The 22,566-nt window shown below is 44.7% G+C and overlaps 1 protein-coding gene across 2 annotated transcripts; it reads left to right on the top strand.

Moving 5' to 3' along the window:
- Positions 1 to 2,620: 2,620 nt before the first annotated feature.
- Positions 2,621 to 22,496, top strand: LOC132458802 (far upstream element-binding protein 3-like). 2 transcript variants are annotated; one of them, XM_060053101.1, is made up of 18 exons: positions 2,621 to 2,855; positions 5,440 to 5,551; positions 7,377 to 7,410; positions 8,556 to 8,602; positions 8,700 to 8,792; positions 8,899 to 8,956; positions 9,088 to 9,250; positions 9,345 to 9,443; positions 10,017 to 10,121; positions 10,722 to 10,824; positions 11,151 to 11,251; positions 11,355 to 11,493; positions 16,698 to 16,858; positions 17,006 to 17,079; positions 17,443 to 17,528; positions 18,894 to 18,965; positions 19,630 to 19,736; positions 20,726 to 22,496. In XM_060053101.1, exons 1-18 carry the CDS (start codon positions 2,763 to 2,765, stop codon positions 20,732 to 20,734), a joined length of 1,656 nt encoding a protein of 551 aa, XP_059909084.1. In that variant the 5' UTR covers positions 2,621 to 2,762; the 3' UTR covers positions 20,735 to 22,496. The 2 variants fall into 2 exon arrangements, with proteins under 2 accessions (XP_059909084.1, XP_059909085.1); XM_060053102.1 differs by having other exon boundaries at positions 2,664 to 2,855; positions 8,700 to 8,771.
- Positions 22,497 to 22,566: the final 70 nt, after the last annotated feature.

Below are 22,566 nucleotides of genomic sequence, written 5' to 3'. Positions count from 1 at the left end.
AGTGGACAGGTGATTGGCAGATCATTGCCAGTATTTATTTTCTCTCCTTTTCCAGGTCTCAGTTACCAAATAAAATAATAATTAATTAAAACAAAAAATCGTCCTTTTACTTTTAATGCTTATTTTATTGACAAACATGCACAGGATACATCAAATATTAAATGTATACAGGAAGCTGCATTACATATTCATAACAAAAAGAATATCGATGTGAAAGTCTCATACCGAGCCTACGAGGCAGACGTCCACAGCACTATTTTGCCTCCTGAATTATTTCAGTCACAATTAGCCCGAGCAGAGCCCGTTCCTAGCATGGTAAGCCCGGACTACGAATCGGTCTTAAACTGGGTTAGACAGAGACTCTATAAGTTGCTCGGCATGTGAATAGCAGGGGAATGGCAGGAAAAGAGAGGTTGAACTATAGAATAGTGATGTTCACTGGAATAATCAACGGGTTTAAATGGCAAACTGTAATAAGGTTATAAAAATGCTTTGAGATGCCTCAAATATGAAAGGTATTTCCAAATATTTAGCATTATTCAGCCCACACCCTCAGATTTGTAATGTACTTTCTTCAAAGTTTAAATAATCAATCTTGAGCCGATGATAACAGAGAGAAGAGACAGATAGACAGAATAAATACAGAAAGAGAGATCCAGGGATTTAGCAGAGAGAGAGAGAGAGAGAGAGAGAGAGAGAGAGAGAGAGAGAGAGAGAGCGTGACAGAGAGAGAGAGACAGGGAGCAGAGAGACAGAGAGGATACAAACTGAGCAAAACCGAAAACACAGAAGTCAGAGCTGCAGGAGGCAAAAACACAGACCCATGGCAGGATATAACCATGTTTGAATTGAACCGTACCTTTAGTAATATTGTTATGCTTACAGCTTTGACCTGCTTCAATGCTAACATTATCTAGTTGCGCGGTTACAATACACTTTTGATTCAGTGAGAAACCATACCAATGGCACTCATGTTGTTACCAGGAGTTGCTATGGCGTTAACGTTTGTGCTCTGGGTTGCTATGGTGCCAAACAGGTCTAAGTTTCCTGAAGTCAGTTCCCATGTGATGGGTGACATGCATAACCGTGGTAACCGTGCCCTCCAGGTCTATAACGAGGGCCCTAAAAGCAAGCCACCGGCCCTGAGCCCAGGCCGAAAGCCATGCCTTACCCTGAGCACTCTCCCTCTTCCCTTTCAGTCTCTTTTTCTCTCTTTCCTCCACTCTCTCTGTCCTTATCTCCCTCTCTCCTCTCTGTCCCTTTTTCTCTCCATCCCTCCACTCTCCTCTCCTCTGATCTACCACTCACACTTCTTTAAATACTTGAGACAGTTCCGAGGATAAATTGCCTGGGGGGGGGATGTATCAATTCATGTTATTGCCAGTTGACAGCAGGGGGGCCCAGGGACCTGAGGGCCCCGCCTTTGAGTCAGACAAGACCGATAGAGAGGGTGTTTGGGGGGGAGGGGGGGCATTGGAGTCAAATGGTCCGTGAACTGAAAGAGCTGCATTTGAAGAGACAAAGATTGAGAGAGAGAGAGAGAGAGAGAGAGAGAGAGAGAGAGAGAGAGAGAGAGAGAGAGAGAGAGAGAGAGAGAGAGAGAGAGAGAGGAGAGAGAGAGAGAGAGAGAGAGAGAGAGAGAGAGAGAGGGGGGGGGGTGAGGGTAGAGGGTAGTGATAGGATATGACAGTTCTGTTCCTGCTCAACAGAACTATCATAACTGGGCCCTGGCAGTAACACACATTAATAAAGATATAGGATAGGATTTTTCAGGACCATATTAGACTATAAGCACTATTTGCTCTGGAAGTGGATTCACTTCAGAGAATTTAAAAGAGAATTGATTTCAAAAGAGTTATTCTACTGAATGAAAATAATGTACACATTTTCCATCCATAGTTTGAACAAGAAATGTCAGGGGCTCAGGATGTCACAGAACATTGTGTGGCTGAAACCATAATCATTGAACCAATTCATTTTCATTGAGGTTATTTGGGTCTTTTTAATGGTCTAACGCTTTCTGGCCCCTTGGTGAAATGCCATAGTTAGCCATTGGGCCAGCAGGTCAACATTTTAGATTCTCTGCACTTTTTTAATAAATCACCCGCAACAAAATATAATCATGAAATCTTGCCCAATGTTCCGTTTCCATGTGACGTTTTATTTGTATCAGGTGAAACCTCAGAATGTTTGAACGTGTGTGTGTGTGTTTGTGGGGGGGACCACTGATAATCTTGTCACCATGGGGTCAGACACTGATCACAGGTTGATGGGTTATCGGCGGGGACAGCTTTCAATCCATTTGTCCTACAGTCGGGCAATCCATTATTTTTATAATATGAGTAGAACACAGACAGACAAATGGGCTAAGTAATGACACATGGTCCCAGATCCTCTAAGCTTTAATTTTATTGACAGCCAAATGACACTGTCACTTATTACTTAAAATGAGTCGGTAAATCCGAGAGCCCCAACCTAACATAACACCTAACATTTCCACGTTTCTGATTAATACAGACCACAACTAGAGTATATTCTAACAAAATCCCCAGGCGTTTAAGGGCTCCAAAGCGAGTCGTGGTGGCTCGTCCTCTGCCCTCGCTGCTCACCGCTGTCCACACGTGGAGCTGTAGCTAGTACAGCAACACGTGATTGAACGCGGAAGCGGAAACAGAGCAGCGAGTCGCCAACAGCTGAGCAGCAGCCAACTACAGTAGAGCTAGCAGTCAGCTAATCCAGCTAACCAGCTAGCTACTGGCACTATGATGGCGGAGCTGGTGCAGGGACAGGCCTCGATGAGCCAGCCGGGGCTGAAGTCAGACGGCTTGGCCGATGCTTTACAGAGGGCCCGGCAGGTAACAACTCTCGCGGGAATCACCACGCACCCGATCGACACAGAACACGGCCGTTTAGACGAGCTCAAACCACTTTTATTCGGATTCTCCCGTGGTTGCTGTTAGTTCTTGAACCCTGGTGGCTATCCACTCACGAACAGACACACAGTAGCATGCTAACTAGCTTAGAAACCAGTTTCGACTTAGTGCCTACGCGCACTTGTTGCTAGTTTTACACAATTCGTTCGGGCGACGTCGTCGGCTCCCTACTTTGCGTGGAGTTCGGAGCGCTGTCACGCACACCGAACTCGAGTTAATTCGTGTCGGTGGAGCGAAGAGACACGAAGTTTGGCCACACGTGTCACTCAGACACGACCTGTTGGGCTGCTAACCAGAAGGAAAAGTTAGGTTCTCGACCCCACCACCCGAGTGCTCAAATAACTCTGCTTAACAAGTGGGCAAAATGCTGTTTATTATGTGTGTTTTTTGACAGCCACCCGTTTTGTATTCGGATATTTTAACCAGGAATGTGGACTCTCCCCCCCCCCCTCCCCCTTTAGGTTCGGTGTTTACTCAGTTAGTTAGAAACTAGGCTGGCGTTATGCAACACACTCACAAGCCCCATATATGCTCCGTGGGGGTGTGCCGGGGTCCTATAGGCCCACATAATCTTGCTCCAAAGTGGATTCGAACCATGTAACTCGGTTATTTTCTATGTAGGTACACCTACCAGATCTCTGGTGTGGTACCTCTGAGGCCATACTAGCAAAGCAGGAAAACACGTTTTTTCCCTCAGGGATTTCATGTTGGAGACCCGGCAATAAGCATTAGTTGTTAAAGGAGTGGTTATTCAGAACATGTGAATGGACGTGATCTTAACGGTGCACCCTGAATGTCTTGGTAATCAGTATAATGTATAACAAGAACACCTCCATAGATTTAATTTGACAGTGATTAAGTTGAATTTAAGATGCCACTATTTGCAAAATGATCTAGATTAAATTAGAGGTTTGATAAAGACTCTTTAGGATGTTGCAGGATCTTACTGTCTTGCTATGTAAAGTGGCAACCCTAACGTTGACAGTGCCTCTGCCTTGCTGTACTATCTGAGCTACACAGGGGTTGGTAACTAAAGCGTTACCCATTTTTACACACATTTGTTTAATTGGGCGTAGAGGGGGAATCTTGGGAACCGTTTCTAGTACTGTTCTGCTACACGTTATGCCACGGCTACCTATTTGAAATGGTTTTCTAGTTTAAGTGAGTTGTAGAGTCGTCCAGTACATTGAATACGCACATGAGATGCAAGTTTCGGGCGCAATCGACTTCCTGACACTGCATTTGGATATTTGAGGGTGCCTATTGGCTCTCGATAAGTTGCTAACTTGCGCTCTCCCTTTGCTATATAAAACTGGGTGGTACGAATTGAATGCAAAGCAATAATGATATGTACCTTAAAAGAAAGTGACACATAGGAAGATATTCTAAACACAGTTCTTCTCTGACATCTGCCTCAAAGTCACCTGTGAGGTTGTGGTATAACCTGAGGAATGTTGCTCAGCTCAGAGAACGGGGCAGTTTCTTTCCATTCATCTAATTGTGTGCTGAGGTAGGGCCGCTCTTATAGCGCTGGGGAAATTGGGTTGGGGTAAACACTTGCATCACTTAACATGCTTAAGAAATTATTGCAGACCTATAGTTCCCTTTTTTATTTTGTTCAATTTGATTCAATAGGAGCAGTGACGCTGGGATTGCGTGATACTACTCTTTGGGTTGCCATAATGCGTCTAAACGTCTGCTTGGATGAAGCTGTTAAAGTCGTAATGTGTAAGAAGAATGAGGCCTCCCCGTTGGTAGGGGGGAGACTTTCAGGATGAATAAAAACTCAATAAATGAGTTCTCTGCCACTCAAACTGGCTTTTCAACTGTGAGACATGAACTAACGTAGCTCGGCTGGGTGTGAGTGGGAGGGGTTTTGGCCGTATAAATAGTTATATTCTTTTAAACAAGAGATACGGGTTGGCCGGCATTGATTTGTAGAATATATCAGTAACGGGATGTGATTTGTATTGGTTACATTGTCGATATCCCTATCGATCAGTATTGACATACATATGTCCAGGTAATTTTAAGCTATGAGCTAGTTGAAATGTGACTTATTGCGTCATAACGCAAAGCACATCATTAAACTGCTCTGATCCTCGACCATAGGTTACTAGAGCTGAGATGGATTAGTTGTAAATTGTGCAGATTGCCAGTCCATGGCTGCAGCTCATCCCTTTAACCAGTGGTCTCTCAACAAGCCAGAAGTCCCTTTTCAACAGCAGCAAGAGTAGAGGAAGTGCTAAAAGGCTATTGGTGTGTTTGCTCTAGACTGTAAGCTACTCTAGGGAGGGCGCAGGGTCCGTCTGTTTGCTAAAGCAAGGACAGGAGTTCGACAAGTGTTGCGTGGAGCTAACTTGAACTCACAGGTTGCCCTTTTCAAACATAGTACTAGCTTAGAACGAGCAGCCGTCAATCCACTGATTTCCTATTACTTGGTTTTGTTATAACGCTAAAAACCCGCTGCTCTTCATGTCTGTCCCTTCCTTTGCATGTGTGTCAGATGGCTGTGGTCAAGATGGGCAGCGAACCCATGTCCCATCTCAACAGCTCCTCTGCGAGTGTGGAAGCTTCTCTCTACTACCCAGGACAGAAACGACCTGGAGAAGATGGAGGTAGGTCTGGTGTCTATACATAACGGGTCATTATGTATTTTACACGTGGTCCCATGGGTGAGGAAAAAAAGGCGTGCTTTGAAATCAAAATCGGATGCAGTTACATGAAAATGGATTGGCTGAAGGGTTTTGTTAAATACGCAGCACCTATCACTGCGAATGTGTTGGCTTTTCTGAGCATGTAGCGATGGAATGTTGATGCCCAACCAGATGAATGTGACGGTATTTAGAAATTAGGAGCTGACTGCTGCTTTAGTAGGGGACTGTATGTGAAGGTCAGAGCAATCCATGCAGTCCACCAGTATCCAACAGGTACAAAAATGTAAATGCAAGTTATTTTATGTATTTATTCATACTTTCCTGTGTGCGGCTATTTTTCTACAGTGATGCCTTTAGTGCAAATGGATAGCATGATGCATGTTTTTGTTTGGATGACCATCATATACCCTATCAAATTGTAGCTGATGGCAATCACGCATAATGACATTAGGAAATCCCTCCTTTTTGTTTCCAAGTTGCTACTCCCAAAGCTCCGGGGCTCCATCAACCTCAATTGTCAAATACATTTTAATAATGTTGGCATGGCATTAGCAATCTTTCCCCATGTGAGAATGAACCGCTGTGATCAAAGTCAAAATCCTACGTGAGCTAGAACATTACCACAGTTCAGAGGACCAACAAATGAGTGTCTCGGAATCTCTGACGTGCTGCCGTAGCAAAGCTGCTCAAGGTATATGTTCACACTGGCCAAAAAGGCAGCATTGCTACAGCTCGACGAGTCACGGTAGTGACTCACACTAGAGCAGCAGGTTATTCCAAGTAGTCATTCATCAGAAAGCTGTTCCAATGCCTGAAAGTATCTAGAATACAATGGTGCATGTACGCTAGCAACATAACAATTTGTTTTCACTGTACGCAGTACTTAATAAAATAGCATGCATCTGTACTAATGTAGTTCACTACAATAGACATGTGTACTTGTATGCAGTATGTAGCTGGCACTAGAGGCCGAAAGTGCTGGTAACTGGGTAATTGCAGCGCTGCTATGGGGTATTACTTGTTACAGCCTGCAGTTGAACGGGGTATTACTAGCAACCACCTTATAGTTAAGTGGGTATTACTAGCTATATGCTGTGATTAAGTGGGTATAACTAGCTACAGCCTTTAATAATAATAATAATACATTTCATTTAGAGGCGCCTTTCAAGACACCCAAGGTCACCTTACAGAGCATATAGTCATCATACATTTTTTAAAAAACAAGACATTGTGTGTCGCTTTAGTTACCCTGATATTATTTGCTACAGCCTCTAGTCAAGTGGGTATTACTGGCTACAGTCTGTAGTTCAGCGGGGTAAAACCAACTGCAGCCTGTAGTTTACTGGGCTATTATTAGCATTAGCCTGGTGTTTAGCAAGGTATTACTAGCTGCAGCCTGTAGTTTACTGGGCCATTATAAGCATTAGCCTGTGTATTACTGTATTACTAGCTGCAGTCAGTAGTTCAGCTGAGTGTTACTAGTTGCAGCCTGTAGTTTAGTAGGCTATTTTTGCTTCAGCGTGTTTAGTGAGGTATTACTAACTGTAGCCTGTGGTGCAGCTGGTTATTACTTGTAGTTAGGCCTGTAGTTTAGTAAGGCATTACCAACTACAGCCTTTACTTTAGGTATTTTTTAGCTGAAGCCTGTCGTTCAGTGGGGTATAACTAGTTATAATCTGTAATTTAGCTGGGTAATGCTAACACAGCTAGCTCTAACCAAATGATTTTTATAACCTACGTTTTTTTTATTACTTTTTTTTTTAACTTTGCGATCTGTCTCTCACAGTAGGTAACCAGCTTCAAGCGATGGGGCATCAAAGGTAAGATCAGCTTCTCAATCCTAATTTGATTTTGGTCGAACACACGCATGCATACAATGTGAAACTATTTAGGTTATTCTTGCCGGGGAGGCATTCGAAGGATTTAAATGTTTTTATGAAAACAAATGTATTTAATCCCTATGCATATTTGTGAACTGCAGGTAGAAGATAAGGTTAAGTTTGTCAGAATATCCTCAGGCTAAAATAAAATGAGTTGAGGTATTGATTTGGTTTGTATTTCGACATTGGAGCATTATTCATGCTACCAATACTTTGGTAGCACTTTAATAAGGCCTGTCGAGTGTGAGAATAAGCATGACCGACAGACATACTTTGACCAAACTTGTAGTAATAATAATACTATTAAAGGCTCCGATCTCCCGAGGATCTAGTTTTCCATTGTGGCGCTCCTACCAGTCAGTTCCAGCCATAGAAATAAGAGGTTGGCACAAGCAGGGTGGCTAATGTTTTAAGAAGTGCTTTGTTAATGAACACATAAAGATCCAGTTTTAATGTTTGAACAAGGCTCAAAGTTGCCAAAAAGCTAATCCTACTAATAACGGGTCTGTGATGGACAGAACTGGTTGCGATGTCTTTTCCTTTCATGGCGATCCGCACCCACAATGGCGCCTGCCTGATTTCTCTTTGGGTGAATGGCGCTTGTCAATTTGCATCAAAACCTTGCACCTTGTTGAAATTACAGAATTTTTTTCTTTTTTATAAATGGAAGTAGGCGTACTCTCATACTCTGGAAGCCAAATATTATAGTTTTGCTTTTTTCGTAATTCAAATTCCCTCTTTAGAAATTAATAGGAGTCAATCAGCTGATAAAAAAAAAAGAAGTGTTTTGGCTTCAGGCAGGAAAAGAGGTGCACTATGAATTCCTATTCGCTCGGAAAACCTCACGATTATCCCAAGCTTGAAATGATGCAGTCGGGCCAGCCCTGCTGTGTGTGTGTGTGTGTGTGTGTGTGTGTGTGTGTGTGTGTGTGTGTGTGTGTGTGTGTGTGTGTGTGGTGGTAGCGTGTACCGGTAGATGAGTGGTATGGATCCAGCCGCTGCAGACATGTCACCGTAATCACTTATTGACAGGTGTGCCGTCTGCGTTGTCCTGCGTTTCTCCTGACCCCTCTCTGTCGTTACAGGGTCATAACGGAAGACTACAGGGTTCCTGACAGGATGGTCGGTTTCAGTAAGTATGACCTCTGAACTTTTGACCCCTTACTGTCATGCCAGTTAAAGTCCCAGCACTAAATTGCAAGTGCTCCCCTGACCTTCCCGTCCCCCAGTCATCGGCCGCGGGGGCGAGCAGATCACCAGGATCCAGCTGGAGTCGGGGTGTAAGATCCAGATAGCTGCTGGTGAGGCTTTTCTAACAATAGGTGATCTGTCCCTTCCGTCTTCTCACTCAAGCACCTTTTACCCTCCATGTTTTGGTTGAGTTACCTCGTAGTCTAATGTGTGTGTGGGTGCGGTTGTTTGTTGCAGACAGTGGAGGCCTGATGGAGCGGCCGTGCTCTTTGACGGGGACTCCAGAGAGCATTGAGTGAGTCACATCCTGTTCTGAAGCAGAAACAAGTTTCCGCTGGTAGAGCGTTGAGGTGAACGTGGGCCCTCGCTTGGACCCTCGCTATGAAGCAATAGCTTCTTATTGTGTGTGTGTGTGTGGGGTTTCAGGCAAGCCAAGAGAATGCTTGCTCAGATTGTGGACCGCTGTCGGAACGGGCCGGGTTTCCACGGCGACGGCGAGGGTGGGGGCTCTGTGCAGGAGATGCTCATTCCAGCCAGTAAGGTGGGCCTGGTGATTGGCCGGGGCGGAGACACCATCAAACAGCTCCAGGTAAGACGGGGTTACTGGTTACTCTGCGGGCGTGTGTGTAAACCGGAGTGCGAAGGCGCTCATGAGTAGTTTCTATTTTGTGTGTGTGTTACAGGAGCGGGCAGGGGTGAAGATGATGATGATACAGGACGGACCCATGCCCACCGGTGCTGACAAACCACTGCGCATCTCTGGGGACCCCTACAAAGTTCAGGTATGCAATAAGTGGACACTGCCAAGGGACCCCCAGGTGTATCTTCAAGGCCTCGGCATGCTTCATCAGTCTAACCTGTTGGTCCGTCACCAAAACGTAACCAAAACATCTGGGTTCGACAGGAAGTCTGCTCTTTGTGTCCAAGTGGTACTGGGACACAGAGAGCGAGGACCTGTTGGTTTGGTTTGTGAGGTAGATGAGCTGAACGTGTTGATGCCACACGAGACCCACTTCTCACGTATTCAAAATGTTGCTAAAACAAGTGCCCCGGCTAATGGTTGGCCTTATAGCACAAACAATGTATATATCCTTAGCCAATGACTTCACCTCACCACACATCACCACATTGTCCAGATGAAACCATGTAGGCGCTTAGTACCCCCTCTTCGGGACTGTGCAGATTTTCATAACCAAACTCTGACTATATTTAGTCTATTAATCAGAACTTTGAATTGAGCAATCGCTCTGCCCTCTCCTTTTGGACTCAAAGCAGTACTGGCGGGGATGGATAACATCAAATCATAGTGCATTGTGAACCGATTGGTTTACCCTCCTCCTCTGCTCGTCCTACAGGCAGCCCGGGAGCTGGTCCTGGAGGTGATCCGCGATAAGGACCAGGGGGATTTCAGGTCTGGACGCAATGACTTCACTGCTCGCCTGGGAGGCGCCACTCTGGACGTAAGGCGGCGCGCCATGTTTGGATTGGACCACTTGTGCCTCATATTGTAGTGCACTGTTGAGGGTGTCACGTTGTGTTGGGTGGTAGAGTAGAAATATGGTTCCCTGTATAGTGCAGTACCTTATATATCCATAATGCACAGTAAATGTATGTGCATCCGATGCGCATGTATTTCTGCTATATATCTCATGATGCATAGCGGTTTTCCTTGAAGAAATGGTTTTCCAATAGAGATGGTCTGACGCGTACGGGCTCTTTAAATGAGCTGCTACAGGGTATCAGGTGTTGGTTTCCTTATACTACCAATACGTTACAGTGGTAGATTTACAGCACATCATTAGCATACTATTACTAATTTCCTTAATTCTGTACCATATAGGGAATGAGGGACCAAGTAAACTCAATCAAACATAGCCATTGAGACTCAAACATAGCCAATGAGACTCAAACACAGCCAATGAGACTCAAACACAGCCAATGAGACTCAAACACAGCCAATGAGACTCAAACACAGCCAATGAGACTCAAACTCGTGCATGTATGAACACGGCTCTAACTTCCCCCTCCATTCATAGCTACATGCGTTTGATCCCCCCCAGGTGGCAGTGCCCAGGTTTGCTGTTGGTATTGTCATCGGCAGGAACGGAGAGATGATTAAGAAGATCCAGAATGATGCCGGAGTCAGAATCCAGTTCAAAGCAGGTCTGTTCACGTTTGCCCCCACAAACCAAAGACCTACACCGCATGTCTGGATCTCCATCATGATCTCTTCACGTAGTTTTGAGTGATTCAGGGTTTATTTAATAGGTAAAGCAAGAAAATGCCTTCATTAAAACCACAGTGAACTGGTAATGCTATAAGCCTAGCCCTAAATCTCCAGCGAATAACCAGTGGTACCGAGGTATAGGTCGCCATCCGCTCTAATATAGCGCCTAGTGGTCAAAAATGTATGCAACTGGTTAGGGGAGGCTGCGCTGGAACCAGCAGCCTTCTTCCAACACTCACCCCCCCAACCTTCTGTGATTAAGATGATGGTATCAGCCCGGAGCGGGTCGCCATGGTGATGGGTCAGCCCGACCGCTGTCAGCATGCGGTTCACCTCATCAATGACCTCATTCAGACCGCGCAGGTGATCCTCCCGCTATGTCCGTTTGGGACATTCCCCTCCATCTTTCTCGTTGTCTCTTTTCTATTGGGCCAACATTTAATGGCGTTATGCTTTGGGTCTTCAGGAGCGTGACGGCTTTGGATCTGCCATGCGTACCAGCAGGGTCAGAGGTCGTAGTGACTGGACTGTGGGTTCACCAGGACCACTTCAGGAAGTTACCTACACCATCCCTGCTGACAAGTGTGGCCTTGTCATTGGAAAAGGTAGGGTACTTCCTCACTCTTGGATTGAACTGCACCGTTCCCTGGTTACTTAAGTGCTGAAGGTTTTGGAGCCATCGGTCAGCTATGAGTGCAATACTCTGAATATCGGTTCTGGGTGACTGTGTGCCTGCATCTGTTTGAGTCCTGAGTTTCAACATCCCACTCATTTAATTTCTGACCAAACAGGGCATCCCTTTCGGGGAATCCAGCTTGCCTGTCAATCACGTTCCTTCATGCAGCATTGTCATAGCTCCTGTGCCGTGTTCCAATATCCATACTATCCGTACTTACTAGCCTAAGTTTGGGACGTAGGGCGTTCCGTTTCAGATCGGGCGAAAATAAGTGTACTGGAAGGACCCAGATGTTGTACTCAAAACGGTCAAATCGTGAATTGTGTGGCGTTGTACACTTTTCGTACTCAACGGCAGCCATCTTAGCTACGTAGCGGAAGAGGGCGGAGCCAGGCTGAGCCAACGTCGGCGCATTTTCCACATAGCCTACATTAAGTCATTTGTAGTTTTTATAGCTGCTAGGTGTAAAGAGTTCACCGCTCTTCAGCGCGCTTTTCACCTTGAGGTCTTCGTCCACCACACTACCCTCGCAATTCTCTCCTTCCTAGTTCATTGTAACTGCCACCAATTTGACACGATTAATCTGAGGGTTGGTAGCTGGGGCTTCATCTGATTGGCCAAATGGTGCCTGGGCTCCGTCTGACAGGTCAAATGGTTGCTTGCCAAGTTTGAATGCATGGCGTGTGTAAATATTTTTCTTTTGCGACTTGTTTTTCGTGCAGGATCATATGCCGAGGGTGAATATACACTATGTTATCAGTCAGCCCTGCTGTATACATTTAAAGGAGGATTAAATGCATTGCCTTGTGGAAAGATGACATGTGACCTTTTAGCCTGCTTATTACTGACTGAGAATGAAAGGACTATAGGACTCATGAACACTTTGTATGGCTCAAACATTTTGGCAGCATAAGGGTGAATTTATTTTCTTTAACCCTCCCCCTCAACCCTACCCCTACGAAATGGGACGACAAGCCTTCAAGACCCAACAGTACATCATTAGTAGTCGTTGACAGGGTTTTGATCTTCAATTTAACTGGAATTTTACTGTATAGTTTGAATGTCTTAGGAATGCAACCCTACCCACATGGAAAAACACGGTCTGAATAGATAAGATTATTCATGCTCACAATTTGTTAGAAACTGCAATATTGCACTTTATTTTGTATCAAACATTATACAAGATCAACATAATATATAAAACCAGAATAAACCTAGAACTTGAGGTATGCCATCCATGTAATAAATAAAATATCATACACACAAGAACCAGTGATATATTGGAACTAATATTGCACATTACAAAAAGGCATCAACCATCGCATTTTATCAATAACTCGTCCGTTTTAAACTATAGATAGACCAATATGTTTTTTTCAGGGCCGATACCGATTATTAGTAGTCAAGGGGCCGATAACCGATATATGGAGCCGATATTAATTTACAGAAAAAGGGAAAATATTGGCATAAAAATTTTGAATAATACAAACTCCAACACTGAACTTCATTTAAATGCCTTTAAGCACATGTTTAATAAACGCCAAAGCTTGTCAGATTTGCAACATAACACAATTTAAACAAATAAATGGCTCCCTAAAATGTTCCTGAACTGAAATGTTAATCTTTTACAACTGAAAATTTAAATAAATAGTTCCCTAGTTGAACAGCCATTATTGCCAGACAGTTTTCTCTCAGACGGTGCTTTGCTGTCAGTTTCTCATGACACACACACACACACACACACACACACACACACACACACACACACACACACACACACACACACACACACACACACACATTCTCTAGCCATCCCCTCATCGTGCTTCCCAGTAATAAAACTAACTGAATTTTACTCTCTCACACACACACTTCTTACTTTTATCACTGACTATTTCCCTATCAATATTTTCAGCAACCTTGTTTCAAGTGATTAATCAGTTTAAAAACACTAAATATACTACAGCATCTTCACTTAATTAATCAGTGTTTGTCATAGGAACAGACAGCTGCTGCTAACGTAATGGGCCTCACAGTAACGTTAGTAGTCGTGAGTTGTAGAGTTTTGCTACAGTCTGCTGAGCGTCTAGAGCCATAGCAGAAAGCGGACCGCTGGGCTAACGTTGCGCTAAAAGCTAGCGAGCGAGCAGAGCTGCCGCTTATGTTTCGATAACGTTAATGGGCTCACAGTAATGTTACTAGTAGTTGTGAGTTGTAGAGGCCTGGGATATTTATTACAATTTCGCGAGAGTCTGCTGCCTTAACTTAACTCGAAACCAAACCAGACAAAGCCTTTTCTCCTCTCCGCCGTGTGTGTGTGAGCACTGTGCATGCACAGCTTTCACTGCTGATTGGCCGTCGGATCAAAAAAAAAGGCTGATGCTGATATGCGTCAAAATGCCGATTATCGGCGCCGATAATCGGCCCGGTAGATCCCTATTTTAAACCATCAGTGGATGTTTTCACTGGGTTTGGGGGGCTTAGGGCTACCAATGCAGAAGAGGTGCTGGAGGTGGAGGAATGGGCTCTGTGATGGCAGCGTCCTCAATGATCTCCTGAAAGAAAACATGACAAAAAAGAAGGAATTGTATGGCAGAACTGGGTTATATGGGCACATGTTATGTACAATATATAATAACTAGGGCTGTCAAATTAACGTGTTAATTTCGATTAATTAATCACAGAAAAAATAACGCGTTAAAAAAATTAACACTGATTAATCGCGCTTCTATATACTGCCCTTTGACCCGGTGCGTCATTTGCGTTGAGACAAAATGCAGGCAGACGAGAAGACGCTGCTCGGCACCGTGAACGGAAAATTCAAGTTTATACAACTCCCAGATGGAACTGTAGATAGGAACACCGTTATCTGCAATCTCTGTAGTAAGGAACTTTCCCATCATCGGGAGTTCATCAACCCTTAAATATCACCTCAACGCAAAAACATTTGGTGGCAAGCTCGCAGTACGAGCTGCCACAGCCCCTGAAGCTGGCGCTAGCAGCCTCGTCAAGCCACACTCGACTGAGATGCATTGAATCTTGAGTGAGATGGAAATGGAAATTAATTTGATCTTAAAGTGCACCGTATGTTAATGACAGACATGTTTTAAATAAAAGAGTCATTCATTGAATCACTCATCTGCCATAATTTACTTGAATTAAATTATTTTGAAATACTTTCTCGGAAAATGTAAGTATGCGATTAATTTAGATTAATTCATCGCAAAAATTAATTAGATTAATTTTTTTAATCGCTTGACAGCCCTTATAATAACTGATACATAGATAGACATCAGTCTATGTAAAAAAAAAAAAAAAAAAAAAAAACTGTCAGCGCTTATACATGAATGTAAACACCTTTAACTGATCTACTTAGCACAAATCTGAATGAACGGACAAGCAAAATCGGTTAAATTGTATGTATGTAATATTGCAGTAGTCCAATTCAGGAGCATAGTCTAACTATAGCTTTAATCTTATTAAGCTGTGCATGTAAACGTACTGATTGATCCACCATTCTCCAGGCTAATAAGCATTGCCCCCTTGTTACAAAGAAAATGCCTATATTTTCCATTTTCTCGCAAGGCATTGCAGGAGCAAGTCACAACTGGAGCGTTCTCAGTTTCTTTGAGTGTGCCCGTCGAAAATCTCAATTTTGAGGAAGTTAGCCCTCCCCTTACCCTACCTTTTAAAATGGCTTTCGGGACACGGCTCCACTGCGCGTGAACGCGCAACAGCGAGGGGTAGGGCTGAGATTTTGCTTGGAGCAAAGAATCGGGATTCACCCCAACTGTTCTTCAGTTACCAAAATTGTGATTCCCTTTTGTAAACATAAAGTACGATAATGTAATCTCAGCCATTGTGTTCGTGTCCATTCCATTGTATAACACCACTCTCGTTTATCAATCTTTCAATCTAACGCTTGAAATGATTTACTTTGGACTGTTAAATTAGGGGGAAATAGTTTGTATATTCTTCTCTGAATCTGAAATATACTCGCAAACTGAAAAAAAACAAAACAGAAATGGTCTCTGGTCAGAAGAAATGTGTGTTCAGCAAAGTTTCGGTCCTCTGGATTTGTGTTGTCAACTGCTTCATGAGGCAACGTGGGTTCATTGTGTAGGGGAACAGCTGTAAACTGAAATGAGCCAAAGGAAGGGTTGGGCGATCGAGCCCCATTAGCCTATTAGTAATTCACTCGCTCTATTTAACCCTTCTTTAAAAAGTCATTGACCAGTCCCCCTTCTGTATAGTCCTTCAGACAGACCAGCCTTCGCCACAATAAACGACGGAGCAATAGAAATGCCTGTCTAAAAAGTGTGTGTGTTGAGGGGCCGGGGGGGGGGGGGGGGGGGGGGGTGCACAGACCATATGGTGGAGGGTGTGTGTCAAGCTGGTGGTCTACTCAAAGTTTTCTATTGGTAGCAAACGGTGATTAATGTCCTCACAGAAGCCCAGTGCTCCCTCTGTGTCCTCGGGTGCGTAGGTTCTCATAGAGGTATCCTATCCATCTCCCCCCCCGCTCCCCTCCCCCAGAAGCAGCTCATAATGGGTCTATTAAAGGTGGTTTGATTTGGTTAACAATGGGCTAATGACCTCAGGGGGTTCCGTCGGTCTGGGCGGGGGGTGGAAGGGGCCTCTACTTGCAGTTCGAGGCCAGTTGCCGCCTGCTAATCAGGCTGTCGTTCAGTTGATCCACTTCACACTGTTGCATGCAGCGATAACATCACTTGCACCCTATCTGCTTAACCACTGGGGCTTGTGTCATTAAGAACAGTGTGGTGTTTACGGTATGGATTAAGCCTGACGCTCTGTTTTTACAGCCTTTTATTGAACCCTGCCATTTGGATCCTTCTTGGTCTAGCTTTTGATTGTGGGCCACATGGGGGTGATCCAAAGTCCATATGCATTCTCAAACCTAATCCATTTTGATAAGAAGATGCTGATTTGTTCAAAGGGGTCTTGTAGGGCCCAATCTATTGCGTTCAATTGTATTTCTCCTAAATAGCTAAACCCAGTATAGAGTAGGTTTGTTATTCGCAACTCCGAGGTGGATGTGAGGCTCGGCTCAGCGTTACTCTGTGGTTCCATGTCGTAGACGTTAACGGTGTCTCGTGTGGGGGGTGTTCCCAGGTGGAGAGACCATCAAGAGCATCAACCAGCAGTCTGGAGCCCACGTGGAGCTCCAGAGGAACCCGCCCCCCTCCACTGACCCCAACACCCGCGTCTTCACTATCCGGGGCACCCCCCAGCAGATGGACCTGGCCCGGCAGCTCATCGACGACAAGATCGGGGTACGTGCGACGCACAACCGTGTTCCCCTGGTCCGTGTGTGTGTGTGTGTGTGTGTGTGTGTGTGTGTGTGTGTGTGTGTGTGTGTGTGTGTGTGTAAGACTCAGAGTTAAACTCATCAGACCTTCCCTCTCCTCCCTCCCCTTCAGGGTTCTGGCATTCTGAGTAATGGGGGCTTTGGCTTCAGCCCGTTCACCCAGGGCCCTGCAGCAACACACCACAAGTGAGGAACACTCACCTCCTGGATGCACACTCCTCACACTCGGTTAAAGATAATGTTGCTATTGGGTCTGAAGTAAACTGGCCCTGAGGCAATTTTTACTGGCCCTTACTCAAAGTTGTAATTATCAGCTTAGTGTATGAAAAGTGCTATATAAATAAAGTTGCCTTGCCTAAGAGCATCAAATAAAAAACTTTTATTTTCTCGTTTTGTTTTATAATTTTAATATTTATATGTTGCCTTTTTCATCAGGTCCATGAGTTGAACGTTTTATTTGTTTTTATTGGCATTAGACCAACAGGCACTTGTTGTACTGTCACTTGGATCATCGTCTAATGCATCAATGTGTGTGTGTTTCTTTTTCAGTTGTGGTAGTGGTCAGACCTTTGTGACCGGCGGCTGGGGAACCGCCTATCAGACCAGCTGGCAGAACACCGGACAACAGGACCCTGGTAACTTAAACAGACCCCCACCAAGCAGGTTTTAGTCAGGAGACAGGACACTGACGTCCACCCCCCAGGATATAGCCAGGACCCTGGTAACTCAGTCTTCCACCCACCAGGGTTTAGTCAGGACCCTGGTAACTGTCTTCCACCCACCAGGGTTTAGTCAGGACCCTGGTAACTGTCTTCCACCCACCAGGGTTTAGTCAGGACCCTGGTAACTCAGTCTTCCACCCACCAGGGTTTAGTCAGGACCCTGGTAACTCAGTCTTCCACCCACCAGGGTTTAGTCAGGACCCTGGTAACTCAGTCTTCCACCCACCAGGGTTTAGTCAGGACCCTGGTAACTCAGTCTTCCACCCACCAGGGTTTAGTCAGGACCCTGGTAACTAGGGGTGCAACGGATCACAAAACTCACGGTTCGGATCGTGTCACGGTTTTTGAGTCACGGGTCGGATCATTTTCGGATCAACAACAGCAAAAAAGATAACGAGACAAATGTGACTTTAAATAAAATCTTCAAATGTGTAAAAACAAAATGAAGTGAAAAATTAGGTAATAATCCTGCTTCCTTTAAGCATAGTCAATGTTTTAAAAAAATTTCAATCTGAGGCATTATTCCTTCTTTTTAACATGGATAGTAAATAATCCCTAACCCTGGATTTACAACTTTAAATTCAGGATGTCTGCATTGCCTGGGGAGAGTTTAGAGTCTACACTCTCCCAAGACAATGCATACATCCTCATCTTCTTTTTTTTTTTTTTTTCATCAAGTAAGGTAGCGAAATACAGTTTCTGTCGTGATTTATTTGGCATTTTGTAAATCCATTGATTTCGGTTGGAAGACTCATTGCTCATCGCAAGGGTCATTTCACTCGGTTCTAGCCCTACTGTTGATACGGAGATCAGAACGAAAAGACTACAACCAAACATAAATATGCCCGCTTCCGGTTCCGGTTTCCGGGTTCAAAAACAACTTTTTTTATCAGCCGATCCGCGGATCACTTGCGTCCCGAACCTTGAGGGTTGATCCATACGGATCACGGGAAACCCGTGAATGGTTGCACCACTACTGGTAACTCAGACGTCGACCACCCAGGGTTTAGCCAGGACCCTGGTAACTCAGACATCGACCACCCAGGGTTTAGCCAGGACCCTGGTAACTCAGACATCGACCACCCAGGGTTTAGCCAGGACCCTGGTAACTCAGACGTCGACCACCCAGGGTTTAGTCAGGACCCTGCCTGCACAGCGTCATGAACAGACAGATTACACTCCTCCTCCTTGTCAGGTATTTGCACACCGTTGGCTCTGTTTACATGGCCACTAACGCCATGTGACTAAATGTGTTGCATTGTGTGTGTGCATGTGTAGGTCAACAGACTCAGACTCAGAATGTGCTGACAGACTACACCAAGGCCTGGGAGGACTACTACAAGAAACAAAGTAAGAAACGTGGTCTGTGTGGGCCTGGCTGTCAGTTTCTTCCACATAATAATGGCTATTGCGCTCCAGCCATCACGTCAGCTTTTGAAGGGGTTTTCAATAAGGGCCTTCATTTGGCACATGGACACCGTACACATGAGCAGTGCCCAGACAAGTGCTTTAAAGCAAAGATAATCTGACAGTCAACATTGGCCTATTGGTCATTTATTAAACTCGATTGGGATGTGACCGTGTGCAGTCATAGTGCTTCAGCAGGCATGGGGATGACTTCCAATGTTGCTCCATCCGTTCTTAAGACTAGACTCGGTTGCACACAACAGCAAGCCGGTTGGAAGTCTTTCTATTTAGTCTGGAAAATATCGTCCGATCAGGACGAAGAATAATAAATGGCAAAAATCACCAAATATAACGGGTGTCGAAATATAACCCCTGGTATAATTTTGTGTGTCCCAAATCTACGTTTGTGACACCATTTCACATCGTCAAAATGTTTTTGCCCTATATTTTTCATTCAACTAAACGACCCAGGTCCAAAGCGCATGTTTCAGGAAAACAGGGTCTCGGAAGCCTGGAAGGCCTTATTGAAATGTGACCCAACAAGGTCTAGCATGCTGTCTGAATATCCATCTTGATCTGACAATGAATTGTGTGTGTCGTTGTGTAGATCAGTCGTCCCAGCAGACTACTGTACCAGACTACAGCGCAGCGCTAGCAGAGTACTACAGACAGCAGGGTCCATATATCTGGCCCCAGTCCCAACCCCAGATTCAGGTACACGCATGCTGCCGCTAGGATGGCACATCTCACTGGTTCCCGTTCACAGTCCTAGCCTGAGCAGTGCTGCACCCACCAATGAAATGCCTCTGGCCTGGATGGACCTAGGATTGTTCTACCTCTGGAAAGTCTTAACAGCAAAGCAGTATACAAATAGTAATGACCTATTGAACCAAATGGAATTCATATGGTTAAAAATTCTTCCCCTGCGTATATTTAGTGATGGATTTTGTTGCCAGTCATGCAGGGTTTGGCTGAAATTGGCATATTTTCTGACACCGTAACCTATTATATTGCCAAAAAGACTGCTAAGTGGTTGGAAGTTGGAAATAAGATTTAATCTGATGGCATGAAGAGATTATCCATTGGTCCCTCTTTATGAACTATCTAGGCTTCATTATGACCTGCTCCACTACCTCACTAGGCTTCATCATGACCTGCTCCACCATCTCACTAGGCTTCATCATGACCTGCTCCACCACCTCACTAGGCTTCATCATGACCTGCTCCACCACCTCACTAGGCTTCATCATGACCTGCTCCACCACCTCACTAGGCTTCATCATGACCTGCTCCACCATCTCACTAGGCTTCATTATGACCTGCTCCACCACCTCACTAGGCTTCATCATGACCTGCTCCACCACCTCACTAGGCTTCATCATGACCTGCTCCACCATCTCACTAGGCTTCATTATGACCTGCTCCACCATCTCACTAGGCTTCATCATGACCTGCTCCACCACCTCACTAGGCTTCATCATGACCTGCTCCACCATCTCACTAGGCTTCATCATGACCTGCTCCACTACCTCACTAGGCTTCATTATGACCTGCTCCCCCCGCTCTGATAAATGTGTACTTTTTGTTGTATATCTAATTTGTTGTTATATTGAGCCTCTGACTTTAGTTGTGTAAAGACGTACACAGCTCCATGCATGCATGCTGACAATTGTTTTGTTTTCTGATCCTCATTGCCTGTTTAGGACCATTAAAGGCTTCTCCCACCGGCTAAGGTTTTTGATGGTTGTCCTTGGCAACAGAATTGGAGTTTCTAAGCAACGCTCTGCCGCTTCCTTCTTCCTTTTGTAGAGACAAACTAAGGATTAACTGCAAATCAAGAACTCTTTCTTTCTGTTTTTTAACCATAAAGTTGATATTTTGACGGGCAGATTTTTGGCCTCCAGTCTCCACAGTATAGAGCTGTTTTTCTTTGTTTTATATCAAACTTGAACTTAAAGATGTATCAGTGTGGCTTTGAACAAAATCCAGTATAATCTATATTTTGTCTAGTTTTATTTTCCAATACAATGGTATGAGGCTTGGCAGTCTTGAGGAGGATCATGTTCTTATTTTTGTGAAAGATGTTTTAAAGCATGCGTCAGATGTGTGATGTGTTTTTCTTTTTTTTTTTATTTGTTGGTAGATTCCTTTTAATGGCGTCGGCTGGTTTTGTTTTTCTACTAGGTCCCTGTTGGATGACTGTTAATCTAATTTTTACCTGTAGAGTCGCCACCATGGAGGTGCAATGCTGTGTTTTGGTTTAATGCTACATGTTGTTCCTGTAGGCGCTTGTGATTTCCTCAGTTTTTATAATGTATTGATACTGAGCTGTCTGAAGCCGCGTTTGTCTGTTGTCAAACATGCCCCCCCCCCAACACACGCCACCGTTGATCCCTAGATGATGGTACCACAATTGAGTTGAGACAAATAATTTTATGACGTGAAGTTACCACTGAAACTCGGTGCTGGTTAGCTGGTCGGCGGCTGACTGGTTGCTAGCTGGTGGCTAGATTAGTGGCCAGCTGGTGACTAGCTTGTTGCTCGCTCGAGGCTAGCTTGTCACTGGCCGGTGGCGGACTGGATGCATATACGGTAGCTTAATGATTAGACTTGTTATTTTTGGGGTCTGACTGGTGTCAGACGGTTTCGCCACAGACACATGTGTGTCTGACGGATGAATGGACTGTTGAGTTAATTTGAAATTTTGAATTGGTGGTTCTGCTCTGTATGTGTGATGCTATTAATGATGCTATTACTTTTCTCCTGTACAAGGGTCTATTTAAATCTGTTTATCCAATATGAATTCATTTTTGTCAATAAGAGAATATGGTTTATGTAAATGTTCACTCTGGCGGGTGCTCTCCAGTTAAAAAATGGACTTTGTTATCTAAATGTTGTTTAATTCACTTGTGTTTCACCGTTGACAAAGAAGCTAAGTATGTGTTATATTCTCAAGACTGCCTGGCCAACTGTCTCTTTTTCTGTCCTTTCTCTTTCTCTCAATCTCTCTCTCGCTGTCTCTGGATACACCCCTGATTAAGAGGCTAAATTAGTCATTTAGTTTATTCTGATCACACGATCAGGGTGTGTGGGTGTGGCCTGCCGAGGTGGGCGTTTCCATGGCGGGGAGAGCTGTGATGGGGGGCGGTCTGTCCTCAGAACAAAACCTGAGTGGACGGCGGCATAAATAGTGTCTCGTCCCAGCCTCAGGTGTGTGTGGGGGGGGCGGGCTTGGATTCTGGCTCGTCTCCCCCCTCCCTTTTTCCTCCCACCACACAACCCTCCCCCCTCTGCCCAGGGGCGGTACCCTGGTTTAAGTTGTTTTTCTAACTGTGTAACCTTGAGATTTTTCTAGAAGATTCTATTGACAGATAGAGCTGTGTATGTACTAGAGCCACGGAAATACTGTTGGCTGAGGAAGAGGGTGACGATTAACATGTGGGCTAATAAACAAGCTCCTCCTTTCTGATTCAATGTCCATCTCCAGAGTTGTTTTTATTTTTTGTTTTCATCCGGTCTCGTGCCGTGTTCCGATTGGTCCACT

Source organism: Gadus macrocephalus, chromosome 6 (assembly GCF_031168955.1).
Source record: "Gadus macrocephalus chromosome 6, ASM3116895v1".
Taxonomy (NCBI): domain Eukaryota; kingdom Metazoa; phylum Chordata; class Actinopteri; order Gadiformes; family Gadidae; genus Gadus; species Gadus macrocephalus.
This window is presented reverse-complemented; position numbering and strand designations above follow the sequence as displayed.